The following is a 12,559-nucleotide window of genomic DNA, read 5'->3' on the forward strand; positions in this document are numbered from 1 at the left end:
CCCCGCCCCCTGCCCCCCTGGGCCCCCCCCCCCCCGGCCAGGCTGCTGGCCCAGTGCCCAGAGCACACATGTGGCTGGGGACCTGCTCCCAGCGGGCCTCACTGAGGACAGCCAGGGGCCTTCCCTGGGAGGGACAGGCGATGCTGGGCCCCTCTGCATCCGTCAGGGCCAGGGGAGCCCCACTGCGGGCGACAGGGCTCTTTCTGCCTGCCCACCTCCCTTCCCCTTTTTGCTAATGGCACCCCAGCCTGCTTTGAGGAGCAGCCTCCCCCTGTGAGTACAGACTCAGGGGCCCCACCCTCACCTTGGTCAAACCCAGGTCTGGCCAGTCAGCAGGTGTCACTTCCCCTACCTCTGTCCGTGTCACACAGGTTGGTCCAGGTCTGGGCAGGTAACCTTAGTCAAACCAGTGATACTCCTGGATATGTGCAAACACCTAGCAAAGGCGAATGGCTGAGCACAGAGCCAGGGAGACTCAGATGTGTCGGCCTGGGTTGACCTCTAGTTCAAGCCATACCTGAAACCAGTATCCCTGGCATCTCCGATTGCCTGAGGCAGCACAGTTCCAGTTTTATTCATGCCTGATTGGGTTGGGTTTTTGTCACTTTTGGGAGAGCCGTCACTAACACTCTTTGGGTCCTAAAAAGATCCCTACAGGTAGGCTGTGTCCTGGCTCCACCCTGACCCACCCTGTGTGCCTTTAAACAAATCAGCTCCAGGAGCTTTGGTCTCTATGTCATGGGGACTGGGTGCTCACAATGGCCTCTCATTGTGAGAGCATCCTCCACTCTGTGCCATCAGGAGGACGTCAAAAAAATCTCCTTGTGACGTCAGCCTTTCCCCGTCTTCAGAAAAATGTCAGGGCACCCAGGGAAGCAAGAAGGGCTGAGCGTTATCTCTTTAACAGAGGTTTGAGCTGCCTGCCTCACTGCAGCAAGAAGAGACTTGTCTGTGCGTAGCCAGCCAGGAGGTTCTTTCTTGTTTCCACCTTTGTGTTCCAACTTGTGCCCAGCTCTTTGCCCTGGGACCCATTCCTTGCCCATTCCTGACCCTGCAGGTGGAGCCTCCCAGGCTGGCTTCTGCCTGGGCTCAGCCAGAAGGAGCCTTCGGTGGGAGACTGTGTGTCCATCACCCTGGATAGGAGCCCATGGCCCTCAGCACTTCCTGCAAGACCTGGTGTGGGTGTTCCAAGTGGGGCTTGAGGGACTGGGAAGGAGTCACTCCACATCCAACTCTGCCTTCTTGGAGGAAAATTCCACAACTTACACCAACTGTGAGCAAGTCCCCATGTCCCCCCAGCACATCACATCTTTGAGTAGTGACACTGCAAAGAAAGTGAGCCTGAAGCCAATACCTTGGTCCTTCAGCAAAGCCTTGATATTTCCAACGTGCTTCCCTGACTCTCCCCATGCAGGCAAAGCACTGTTGCCTGACATCTGGGCTGGAGACCCCAGTGCCAGAGAAGTCTTCCCTGCGTCCCTCACCACTATCACCACCTCCGTCTCCACTTTCACTCTCAGGATGTTGGTGATGGGGGTGGAGACAATGAGGAGGAGGAAGACGGTGAAGCAGGTGATGATGGAGGTGAGGGTGGTGATGATGGAGGTGATGGTGGTGGTGATGGAGGCGAGGGTGGTAATTTGGGACCCATCACCCCCGGCTCATGACTAAAAGCTATGTGACTTCTAGGGTCAAGTTGTCCAACCTCTGTGTGCTTCAGTGTCCTCAGTGATAAAATGAGGATAAAAAGGGATTGATCTCATTGGGTTGCTATGACAATTAAATGTCTAGGTAGAAAGATGGTACTCTGGCCATTGATGACACTCAATAACTGCTAACTATTAGTGTCATTGTCATCATCCCCCTAGTCACAGTGCTTGATCAAGGATCCCCACGAGAGTCCAATCAGAGTGAACCCCGGCATTTTACTAGGACCGTCTCGCTGGGGTCACTGCCCTGGCAGAGTGTGATCGGGCAGCTTCAGTTCCGGGCCATTTTGCCCCAACCTGCACCCCAGTCCTTTCATTCTACGTTCGCCAGTTGAGTTGGGTTTAGGTTCTTCACAACGGAAAGGGCCCCAGTGGATCCATGTGAGCTTCTGCTGGGCCCTGAGGGCAGGTGATAAGTGAAGCATGAGCCATGCAAGGTCTGAAGGGTGAGGGAAGGAGGGAGAAGAGGACGTGGCCATGGGCAGCAGCTTGAGCTTCCTTACACCATGGTGGCCAGGTTCCAGAATTGGCCCATCTCTCATTCCCTTCCAGACAGGGGTCGCCGTGTACACCCACACAGGTTGTACACTGCATAACTTCGGGAGACGCCAACCTTCAGCGCTTAGGCTTTCCAGCCTGTATTTGGAGTAACAATTTTCAGCCCAAATATCTAAAGGTCAGCTCAGGTCAGGTTAATCATCAATTCTCTGGAACCACCTGAAACAAGGCTTAAAGAGTAACCTGGACAAGCAGATAAGGAAATCCAGGGGCAACAGATATCTGCGGAGACAGGCAGGAACCAGATGAGAGAAGCACATGGTGGAAGGGAATAGGGAGTGGTGAGGATAGTGGCAGGGAAGTACGGACTCTGCCTAAAGGTGTTCAAATGCCTTGACCTTCCACCTGCCAAAAAAGTGAGCCCCCAGCAGAATTCAGGTCAAGTTCAGAATCTTTGAAATAGAGACACTGTGCCTTAAGCAAGGATGGAGTCTTATGTGTCCCACAGAGAGCCCAGCAGAGCAGGTGCTCGGTAATAACACTGACCTGGGTTAACCTGAGACTCGAGACCTCGTGTGATCTCTGAAGGACCAGAAAATAGGGCTTCTGCGTACGAGTCCAGATAGTTATAAGTGCAACAGCTGGTGCGTATGGAGTCCTGTCTACACTCCAGGACTCGTAAACACTGTTGGAGAGACATCTACTGCTTACAAATACCTGCGAGCTCCTCTCACTTCCTAGCCCTCTAGTGTTTTGGGGACCCATGTGGCTGCTCTGCCCTGTGTCACTTCAGGGCCACCGCATGACGGGTTGGGGCCTTCCCTCCCAGCCCCCTCTTACACGGCTCGGGCAACCGACGCCATTCCAGACAGTAGACCCTCCACCGGCCTGGGTCCCTGAATGACCATGTGGACAGGAATAGAATGAGCCTGTGAGAAGCGCTGCACTTCCAGCTCCACTCGCACCGTAAGCTAGCCTGTCGTGGCTAAGGCCTGGGTGCTCACACACAGCTCAAGGCAGTGGAGAGGGAAACAGCTCCGAGAGCAGCCACCGCCCCTCGGAGCCCGCGTGGACGTGCACCTGAGCCCCATTCCGGTGGCTTCTGAGCGCCCCCGCCCCACCCTCCAGGGCTTATTTGCTCAACCTCCCTCCCGTGTGCTCGATAGGCTCCTCCGGCCCGAGTCAGCGGAAGCTGAACTTGGGTGTCTGCCGTTTGCAAGAACAGCCAAAGAAAACCTGACAGATCCAACGTTGTCCTGCTCTCCTCTGGGTTCTCCATAACCGAAGGTAAGTTCTGGAGTTCCAAGGAGCTCAGGAAGTGTTTGCTGGATAAACAAAGAAACCAAGCGTGGCACGGGTGCCTGAGAGCTGCCGGGGCCGGACGCCTCAGGGGCCACTCCCTGCCTGAGGAGGTGGTTGGTGGCATCAGCCCTGACTGAGGGGCAGCCAGGAGCCTGGGAGGGAGTATCAAGCTTCAAGGCGCAGGGAACCAGAGAACCCGGGCCCCATCCCCTTTGCTGTGGCTTTCATGGGCTTTTGACAGGTAATGGGGTCGTTTCAGATGCACTCTTTCAGTAAGATGTGCTTGTGGCGGAAGACTCAAACTGGATTGAGCAAAAAGGGAATATATTGAATCATGTGTATGTGAAGTCCACGCATAGAACTGGCTTCAGGTACAGCTGGATCCAAAGTTAAAAATGTTAGATCTCAGTCCCCTCAGTCTACTTGCTCAGTTGTCCTCCCTGTGGGATGCAGTCTCTGGCAGGCACTCCCCTTGTGATGGCAAGACCCCAGCTGACACCTGCCTGCCCCCAAGACCTGAGGGAAAGAGGGAACCTCCCTTCCATGGTCACCACCAAGGCCCTGGGTCATGTGCCCACCCCTGGACAAATCACTGGGCACATAAATGGGATGTTCCAACTGGCAAGGCTTGAGTGACACACTCATACCTGGAGCCAGAGATGACGTTAACACCTCCTTAATTTCATGGACTGAGTACAGGAGAGGAGGGATCCCCCAGATGAAAATCAGGGCGCCAGCACCAAAGACGGGCTACACAACGGACGATGGACGATGCCCACTGCCCACCAAATAGCCATCCACGCCCCTCTTCCTGGCTCACAGAGCCCCATGTTGTTCCTTCAGAGGCAGAAACCCCAGGACCACAGGAAAGCCCGACCCCCAGCCCCAGCCTTATGAAAAATCATATTGGGTTGAAGACAGTCAGTAAACCCACCCCTCTTTGCCAGATTTTCACTTTCCCAGCTTCCTTTACAACAGTTAATGGCCATGAGACACACTATTCTGGTGATGAGAACTCCTGGGATTTGGCATCACTGTTGCTTTCCTCTCCTCATGGGGTGCTGGAGTTGAGGCCATAATGGCTGGAACTGCAGTGATCATTTCATATCAATAAAACATCAAGTAAGATAAATAAAAGCCAATGCTATAAGTAATGTTCTATTTCTTGATTGTTACATGGGTAACACTGAACACGTAACATTTTATGAGAATGCTGTTGAGCCCTGCACTTTTCCAGCTGGAGACAATTAAGAGTTGCAACTAAGAATGGCAACCTGGCTTTGTGACCACCTAGAGGGGTGGGATAGGGAGGGTGGGAGGGAGGGAGACGCAAGAGGGAAGAGATATGGGAACATATGTATATGTATAACTGATTCACTTTGTTATAAAGCAGAAACTAGCACACCATTGTAAAGCAATTATACTCCAATAAAGATTTAAATAAATAAATATGGTTTCAGGAGGAAAAAAAATATGAATGAGCACAATAATGAAATTCTTTTACACTTATTATTTTGCTGTCTGCTTTGTACCAGTTTCCATGGAAATACTTGTCTATATATATTGTGGCTACCTATACATTCACACTGATTGAATTTTGTTGCTTGTTATGCATTTTTACTGATATATCTTCTCCGTCTGTATGTATTGGCTAGTAATTCATTCAAAATCACCTTCTATCGTGTTTTTTGGTTAATAGTATTCACTAAAATAGAGTGGGCAAAATTCACTTTCATAATATTGCATGTATGGTACAGAATGTCATTTGTTAGTAAATTCATTATGCTTTGATACTTGCCACATACCCCACTTTTCATTAATAACTATGTATTTCTTGTTCATTATGTAATATGTTTTTCATGATTTTTCTTTGTCTTTCTAGAACTTATTGTATCTTCCTCCATATAAATCATACGCAATATAAAAACAAAACAAAACAACAAAAAAAAAGAATGGCAACCTGTAATAAGAACACCTACAAAGAGTCTTGTGTTAGCTCACCTAAGAGATTAAATGAGTTAATGCAGGAAAAGGATTTGGAACCACATCTGATAGATAAATTCTCAAAAAGCGATGGCTATTAGTGCCCTTGTCACCATCACCACTGCTGCACCACCACACGGTGCTCCCTCCATGGGGAGCTTCTCCCGGCCCTACCTTTCTCTCCAGGTACCGTCCCACATCATGTTCCCCTTCACTGTCACACTCATTGAAAGAGGCGCCTGTGCTTCCTAACCTCACACCCACAGCCAACCAGCCATGGCAGAACCTGGTAACTTCGAGTGTAATGACTTGCTAACTACCCACCTCCAGTACTGACTGCAGGCCCCCATGGGCCAGGTCTGTGCCCCTCGAGGTCACCACTGCCTCTGCTGCACACACAGATGTCCTGAAAGTCACTGAAGAACCAACAGCTGGTTCCCACAGGCTGGCAGAGCAGAAACGTTTCAGTCCCTGACCGCTGGGCTCATCACAGTCCATGCCTGAGGCACCCAGCTGTAGCTGAGGAGCTATGTGAGGTCTTCTCTGAGCCTGGCTGCTCGTCCCCTCTACCCTCCTCATCCCCATCTGCATCAGTCAGCTAGTCCACAACATGCTGAGTAACAAACAGCCCCAAGATCCCAGCTTCTTTGGACAATAAGTGTTTATGGTTCATGTGTTTGGACATTGGCTGGACTGCTCATTTCAGCTGGACTCACTCTAGGATGGGCATGCCCAGCACTGTAGCCAGGGCACTCAGTCCTGGGTGTGTCTCACCCTCCCTATCCTCCTGGGTCCAGTGGGCTAGCCTGGGCACGGCCTTCTCACGGCCCTGGCGGAGGCATAAGAGAGCAAGTGGAAACACACAGGGTCTCTTGAGTCTAGGCTCAGAATGGGCACATGGCCACTTCCATCCCTTCCATGGACCAAGGCGAGGTTGTAGGGGCCTCTAGGAGGGGGTGCTGGTAGGGGAAGCAACGCACCCCCTTCAGGGTAGCAGCCTGTAGTCATTTCTTGTGGCCACAAATGGGCAGCTTAAAGCAACAGAAACTCACTCTCTCCGAGTTCTGGGGGCCAGAGGTCTTAGATCAAGGTGCCAGCGGGACTGTGCTCCCTCTGAAGGCTCTGAGAAGACTGCCTCTTTACTGCTGACCTGAACTTAGCAGGATGAGACTGCTGCAACCCTCACCTCCCCAGGTGAAGCCAGTCTGAGTCCAGCCTGACCTGAGGCCCAGGTGCACATCTGAAGCTCCACAGCAGAGGAAGCCAGGCTGGGTTTGAGTTTCTGTCCACTTCAAGTGGAAAAGCCCCAGGGGTCCCTGTGGCCCTGTCCTCCGTCCCACAGGCTGCCAGCCCCAACCTGCTGTGCATACCGCTCAGGGCCATGTTGGGGACACAGGGACAGTGCAGACAGGATCTCCCTGACTTGCAAACACCCCTTTCTTTCTTTTTTTATAAATTTATTTATTTATTTGTTTTTGGCTATGTTGGGTCTTCGTTGCTGCACGTGGGCTTTCTCTAGCTGTGGCGAGCGGGGGCTACTCTTCATTGCAGTGCGCGTGCTTCTCATTGCAGTAGCTTGTCTTGTTGTGGAGCACGGGCTCTAGGCGCGTGGGCTCAGTAGTTGTGGCTCGCGGGCTCCAGAGCGCAGGCTCAGTAGCTGTGGCGCATGGGCTTAGCTGCTCCACGGCACGTGGGATCTTCCCGGACCAGGACTTGAACCCGTGTCCCCTGCATTGGCGGGTGGATTCTTAACCACTGCGCCACCAGTAAAGTCCCCAAACACCCCTTTCTTGCATGAGCCTTCCACTCCTCCAAGGCTGGACCTGCTGGAAGACACCTTCCAAGGAGAATCAGGAAGCCGGGACTCCTGGGGCGCCCCAGACAAAGGATACTCAGGGCCCCCAGTGTGTGCGGCATGGAGTCAGGCTCTTCTGGAGCTGACGCACCCACGAAGGAGAGGATACCAAGATGGCAGGAGGGAGCCTGTGCCTGGAGAGGCCTCGGGCCCAGGGAGGTGCACTGCCTGTGGGACTGGGCCCCGAAGCCTGGCCTTCCACGATGGGCGGATAGGGGTGGCAGGGACAGCGCTACGGGGTGTTGCCTGTGTGTCTCTAGCATGGCCAGGAGGCCAGGCAGCAGCTGTCAAGAGAGAGCCTGGACAAACCCGCGTTCCAGAGGGACCTCTCACAGCCGTCCCAGGAAGCCAAGCCCTTCCTCAGGGCTCCAGGAGGGGCAGGAGATGGAGGAAGCCCCTGGGGCTGCAGCCCAGAGCTGCCTGAGCCTCTCGGGGATGGGGGCTGGTGGGTTCCGACTCCGTGGGTGACGCTGGCAGGCCGGGTGCCTTGCAGGGCCCCCGGAGGTGAACTGATGGCTCTCGCTCTCACTTCCGCCTGCCAGAGCACACGGACTTCTCACGTGGGCAGCCCTGACCGGCCACTCGGCGAGGGGAATTCTGAGAAATGTTCCCACTCAGCTGGGTCAACCCAGCACGAAGTGCCCAACTGCACTTCGGGGAGGAGTGACATCTGAGTTAGGGCTGATGAAGAGGGAGGTTGTGGACAGGGTGGGGCAGCAGCGGGTCAGGACAGCTGGGCAGCCCCCGAACAGCAGTGGCTCAGAGCCCAAGCACAGAGCAGGTCCTGAGCAGCAAGAATGAGTGGGGGGCACACGTGGGATGAGCACACCCAAATTCCAATCCCCTGGATACCCTGCTCGAAACAGATTCTAGGGAATCCCCTGACAGTCCAGTGGTTAGGACTCTGCGCTTCCACTGCAAGGGGCGCAGGTTCCATCCCTGGTCAGGGAACTAAGATCCCACATGCTGCACGGTGTGGCAAAAAAAAATTAAATTTTAAAAATCTGATTTATTAAAAAAATCCTATAGTATTAGGAAGTGATGGTTTCATTCACTGGTCATTCACCCGTGTCCCCTGCATTGGCGGGTGGATTCTTAACCACTGCGCCACCAGTAAAGTCCCCAAACACCCCTTTCTTGCATGAGCCTTCCACTCCTCCAAGGCTGGACCTGCTGGAAGACACCTTCCAAGGAGAATCAGGAAGCCGGGACTCCTGGGGCGCCCCAGACAAAGGATACTCAGGGCCCCCAGTGTGTGCGGCATGGAGTCAGGCTCTTCTGGAGCTGACGCACCCACGAAGGAGAGGATACCAAGATGGCAGGAGGGAGCCTGTGCCTGGAGAGGCCTCGGGCCCAGGGAGGTGCACTGCCTGTGGGACTGGGCCCCGAAGCCTGGCCTTCCACGATGGGCGGATAGGGGTGGCAGGGACAGCGCTACGGGGTGTTGCCTGTGTGTCTCTAGCATGGCCAGGAGGCCAGGCAGCAGCTGTCAAGAGAGAGCCTGGACAAACCCGCGTTCCAGAGGGACCTCTCACAGCCGTCCCAGGAAGCCAAGCCCTTCCTCAGGGCTCCAGGAGGGGCAGGAGATGGAGGAAGCCCCTGGGGCTGCAGCCCAGAGCTGCCTGAGCCTCTCGGGGATGGGGGCTGGTGGGTTCCGACTCCGTGGGTGACGCTGGCAGGCCGGGTGCCTTGCAGGGCCCCCGGAGGTGAACTGATGGCTCTCGCTCTCACTTCCGCCTGCCAGAGCACACGGACTTCTCACGTGGGCAGCCCTGACCGGCCACTCGGCGAGGGGAATTCTGAGAAATGTTCCCACTCAGCTGGGTCAACCCAGCACGAAGTGCCCAACTGCACTTCGGGGAGGAGTGACATCTGAGTTAGGGCTGATGAAGAGGGAGGTTGTGGACAGGGTGGGGCAGCAGCGGGTCAGGACAGCTGGGCAGCCCCCGAACAGCAGTGGCTCAGAGCCCAAGCACAGAGCAGGTCCTGAGCAGCAAGAATGAGTGGGGGGCACACGTGGGATGAGCACACCCAAATTCCAATCCCCTGGATACCCTGCTCGAAACAGATTCTAGGGAATCCCCTGACAGTCCAGTGGTTAGGACTCTGCGCTTCCACTGCAAGGGGCGCAGGTTCCATCCCTGGTGGGGTAACTAGGATCCCACAAGCCTTGCGGGCGTGGCCAAAAAAAAAGACAGTCTAATTTCAGGCAGAGGCCACTGGATTGGCGTAGCCTGGGCCCCCGTTGTGACAAATGGGAATATGGTCCCCAAATCTCTACTTCCTTCCTGTAGCAGGGCCCCCCCAACACACACACATGAGAATACAGTGCCACCCTCCCCTCCCCACATTGGAGTGGCAGGCCTCAACCTCCTGCCCCATGGGTGGCAGTCTTGGCCGAGAGACTTGCTTCGGACGGGACGTGAGCAGACATGATGAGGCTTAAACATAGACTTTCAAAGTGCCTGTGCAGTGTGGCTTGGCCCCATGAGTTTTGCAAAGAAAATGCCTCAGGTAGCTCACCTCCTGCAGCCTAGGTCCCAGAGAGACCCTTGAAACAGACCTGAATTTGACCCACAGTCTGAAGCTGAGCCCCTCCAGGAACCTGCAGCCCCACCGGCAAGTAAGAAAGAGATATGTTCCAAGTCACAGAGATTCCAGGGGCTGTTTGTCACACAGCATTAATATGGCAGGAACTAGGACACCTGCCCATTCCTGGGCTAGGAGAGGGGGGAGCGTGCAGTGAGCTGTCCACGCCTCCCAGACTGCACCCATGGAAGTAGGCTAAGTGTCCAAGTACATTGAGGCGCTCTTGCCAGAAGGAGGTGGAATGGATACTGGGAAGGTGGAAACCAACATCATCTCTCACCGTGCTGGAGCAAGCAGCTGTTCACAGACGAGGCAGCAGGGGCTCGCCTGTTAGCAGGAGCTCATTTTCTTCCTGTCACCCTACAAGCGAAAAGTAGGTTTGAACCCCAAAGGAGCAGCTGACTCTGATGATTTATAGGGCCTGAAGCGGCTCTGTGAGGGCAAACTGAATTCTGAATACAATTCCACACCAATTAACTCTGCTCAGAGCCTGACAGAAAAGCAGTGACTCTAACGCAAAGCCAAACAGCGGAGACTGATGGGGCTGACAGGCCACCCTGGAAGCAAGTAACTTTCAGCGATGCCTCTCAGAGCTCTGCTGGGGAGGGCGCTCTGCTGTGTGTGGTGACCAGGCGAGGGCCTGGCTCTGGGGATGGGACCGGGGGAAGGCTGGGCTTCTGGCCTCACAGCAATGGGCCAGCAGGCTGGGGGTGGGATGGGGGGCTTCTCTCTGGCAGTGTCCTGCCCTTGGGGAGGGTCCCCTTTCCCCTGTTGGACTGGGAGGGATGAGTCCTCGGGGATGGGATGAGGCAGGAGAGACCTGGCCTGGCTGCAGACCAGAAAGCTGAGCCCCAGGGGCCTGGAGGGAGCTTGTGGGGAGGCAGAGAAGAGGGAGGAAATCAAGGTCATCAAGAGCCAGGTCCTGAGGGGCGTATCTCTCGGGGGAGGCGGAGCAAGGGGCGAAGGAGCCCTTTCTCACGTGAACAAGAGGGGCGCACAACCTGTGGTCCCCAGACCCTCAGCCCAGCTTGTTGGAAAGGCAAATCTCCAGGACCAGAGGAGTCTCTGGTACGGTAACAAGCCTCCTGCCCCTGTGTCACTCCAGGTGAAGTTCAGACCACCCACCACAGGGAGCATAGTCATCACGCCCCCACCAGGGTTTATGGAAGGGACAGCTGATGCAGAGAAGTTAGACCATCTGCCCACGGTCCGATGACAGAAGCTGAGGTTGGAGCCCAGGTCCTAGATCTACCCTGCCCAGCAGAGTAGCCACCAGCCACAAGGGGCTATTTCATTTCAGATTAAAGTTAATAAATAAAATGTACAGTTCAGTTCTTCAGTTGCATGAGCCACACCTCAAGGGCTCAAGAGCCTTGTATGGCTGGTGGCTACTGGACTGGACAGCATAGATCTAGAAAGTTCCCATCACTAGCATGGTCTAGAAGCTATCCCTTAGCCACTGTTGGTGTTCGCACTCCAAAGCCCCCCCCCCACCATGTCTCCCCAGGAAGAAGAGAGCAAACGTGTGTGCAAGCAAACAAGTCAAAACGAGAGGCACAGGGGCCCTGCCACCCCTTACACCAGCAGGGAGCGGAGGCGTCAGGCACTCAGCTCTGCAGGGCTCCTGCAAACCCTGCAGAGCAGGTTTAGAGCCCTGGGAAGGGTACCCAGTCATTCTGTCACGATGTGCATAGCTGGGGGAAAAATGAGCACAAGGCAGGCAAGCAGGCTTCGGCCTCAGATCGCCCCACCCTGCTCCTCTCCAGAGGGGAGGTTACCTGGGCCCAGAATCCTGAGGAGACGGTGGCAGCTGGTCCCTAAGGCGCTGGCCAGCCACCTGGAAATGAATCGAGGGAGGGAAACACCTGGGGGGGAGGGGGGGTGCTCCCCAGGAGAGCTAAGAAACTCAGAGAGGAGTTCCCACAGGGCGTCTACAGAGACCCCATCCTTCACTCTGAACGCACATCCAAGCGTCTTCAAGAACAGATGAGCAGACACAGTCATTTCTACACTTGAAAATTTATACACTAGAAGCTGGACCTTCCCAAGCATTGCTCTAGGAGGGTGGGGAAGGGGTGACAAGGAAGGGCCCATAGGAAGCCCCTACAGTCCCCAAGGTCAGTTCAGCAGCCCAGGCTGCAGGTCTCTGAGGCATCTGGAGCAGATATGGGGCCTGGAGACCCCTCTGGGGATGGGCAGGCAGGCCCAAGGGCCTAGATTCAAATGAAACCCAAAAGTATTTCCCCTGGGACCACCCCCCAACACAGATTTTCTGGCCTTCTGTCCTCAGAGGGGAATTAGGGGAGGACGAATGCAAAGAAAGTTTTCTGCGTTCCTAACAAGGCTCTTAAAAATCAAAAGGGATGCTGCTGGGGAAAGTCAGATAACAAAATCTGGAATGGGAAGAGGGGGAGGAGCCCCTCTGGACCCTGCCCCCACCCTAGAGAGGCTAGGAGAGGCTCTGGGGAGGGCCCAGAGCAGCGGGAGCCTGGCAGGATGGGCCTGGGAAGACTGGAGGTTGGTCTGGAGGCCTGAGCTCCCCACCCCCTGTATCCGGAAGTTTGTAGAGCAGCCTTCCCAGCCGCCCCCCCCCCCGGGACAACCCTCCCAACACCCTGTGACA

General features: G+C 55.0%; 1 protein-coding gene across 1 annotated transcript in view; it reads left to right on the plus strand.

Annotated features, from left to right (window-relative positions):
- The window catches only part of FBRSL1 (fibrosin like 1), a 108,456-nt gene that overhangs the window by 6,984 nt on the left and 88,913 nt on the right, over nt 1-12,559 (plus strand). The window contains exon 2 of the mRNA XM_007456689.1: nt 1,521-1,584. Coding sequence (XP_007456751.1) covers nt 1,521-1,584 — 64 coding nt within the window. The remainder of the gene's footprint in view (nt 1-1,520; nt 1,585-12,559) is intronic.

This window comes from Lipotes vexillifer, unplaced genomic scaffold (assembly GCF_000442215.2).
Source record: "Lipotes vexillifer unplaced genomic scaffold, Lipotes_vexillifer_v1.1 scaffold1529, whole genome shotgun sequence".
In the NCBI taxonomy this organism is placed as follows: domain Eukaryota; kingdom Metazoa; phylum Chordata; class Mammalia; order Artiodactyla; family Lipotidae; genus Lipotes; species Lipotes vexillifer.